General features: G+C 38.1%; 1 protein-coding gene across 2 annotated transcripts in view; it reads right to left on the bottom strand.

The window, feature by feature from the left end:
* The window catches only part of RAF1 (Raf-1 proto-oncogene, serine/threonine kinase), a 116,046-nt gene that overhangs the window by 35,115 nt on the left and 79,880 nt on the right, over nt 1–1,051 (bottom strand). For both annotated transcript variants that reach the window (XM_011983597.1, XM_011983596.1), the window contains exon 2: nt 628–860. In XM_011983597.1, the coding sequence (XP_011838987.1) occupies nt 628–704 (77 nt within the window). In that variant the 5' untranslated portion in view covers nt 705–860. The remainder of the gene's footprint in view (nt 1–627; nt 861–1,051) is intronic.

Consider the following 1,051-nt stretch of genomic DNA (forward strand, 5'->3'; position numbering starts at 1 on the left):
AACAACAACAACAAAAAAGAAATTTTCTATCCAAAAACCTAGTGGCAGTGTCCTGCCATGATGCCAATATGAACCTGTCACTGGTACAACAAAAATAAACTATGCAGAACTAACTGGCTGGTGTCAGTGCCCTGAAAATGAAGACTGTATGATTTCTAAGCTGCCTCCAGACTTGTCCTGGGCCTATGAAATACACAAAAATAATTTTTTCTATGTAATTTTACTTTCTTCTTTATACTTGGTTGTAATATTCAAAAAGCTTTAGGTGAATATTTTAATAGAAGAAATAAAATGTCTTCTAAAAAAAGTAGTTGGAAAAGCCTAGAGACTTTTCAAAGAAAATTCTTTGAAATATACCCATAAAAATGTACTATTTGTTTGGATGAAGTGGCACAAAGGAAGACATTCCAAGCAAGAGTAATAGAAGGAAGGCCAAGAGGTGGGAAAAAATAGGGGGTGTGAAAGGAACAGCAATATAAAGAAATGAATCTGCAGTTAGAAAAAATATTAATAAAGACCCTATATGACAATGAATATTTTGCCTGTCTTTAAGTTGAACAACATGATCCTTATTGTGTCCCACAGGCAGATAAATAGTTAAATTTCCTAAGTAGAATTTTCACATACCACTGTTCTTTGCTTGTTTGGCAAGAAAACACGGATAGTGTTGCTTGTCTTAGAAGGATCTGTGAGTTTGCCATCATCTGATGCCCGGCGCTGATAGCCAAACTGCTGAACTATTGTAGGAGAGATGCAGCTGGAGCCATCAAACACGGCATCTTTGAATCCAAAACCATTGCTGATCGTCTTCCAAGCTCCCTGTATGTGCTCCATTGATGCAGCTTAAACAATTCTTAAACCTGGTAAGAAACACAAATAATTATAAGTCTAGAACAAAAGTATTTAACCCAAGAACACAATATATAAAGACCAATTATGAAAATAGCACGATGGCCGGGCGCGGTGGCTCAAGCATGTAATCCCAGCACTTTGGGAGGCCGAGGCGGGCGGATCACAAGGTCAGGAGATCGAGACCATCCTGGCTAACACG

This window comes from Mandrillus leucophaeus, unplaced genomic scaffold (genome assembly GCF_000951045.1).
Source record: "Mandrillus leucophaeus isolate KB7577 unplaced genomic scaffold, Mleu.le_1.0 Scaffold252, whole genome shotgun sequence".
Classification (NCBI taxonomy): Eukaryota; Metazoa; Chordata; class Mammalia; order Primates; family Cercopithecidae; genus Mandrillus; species Mandrillus leucophaeus.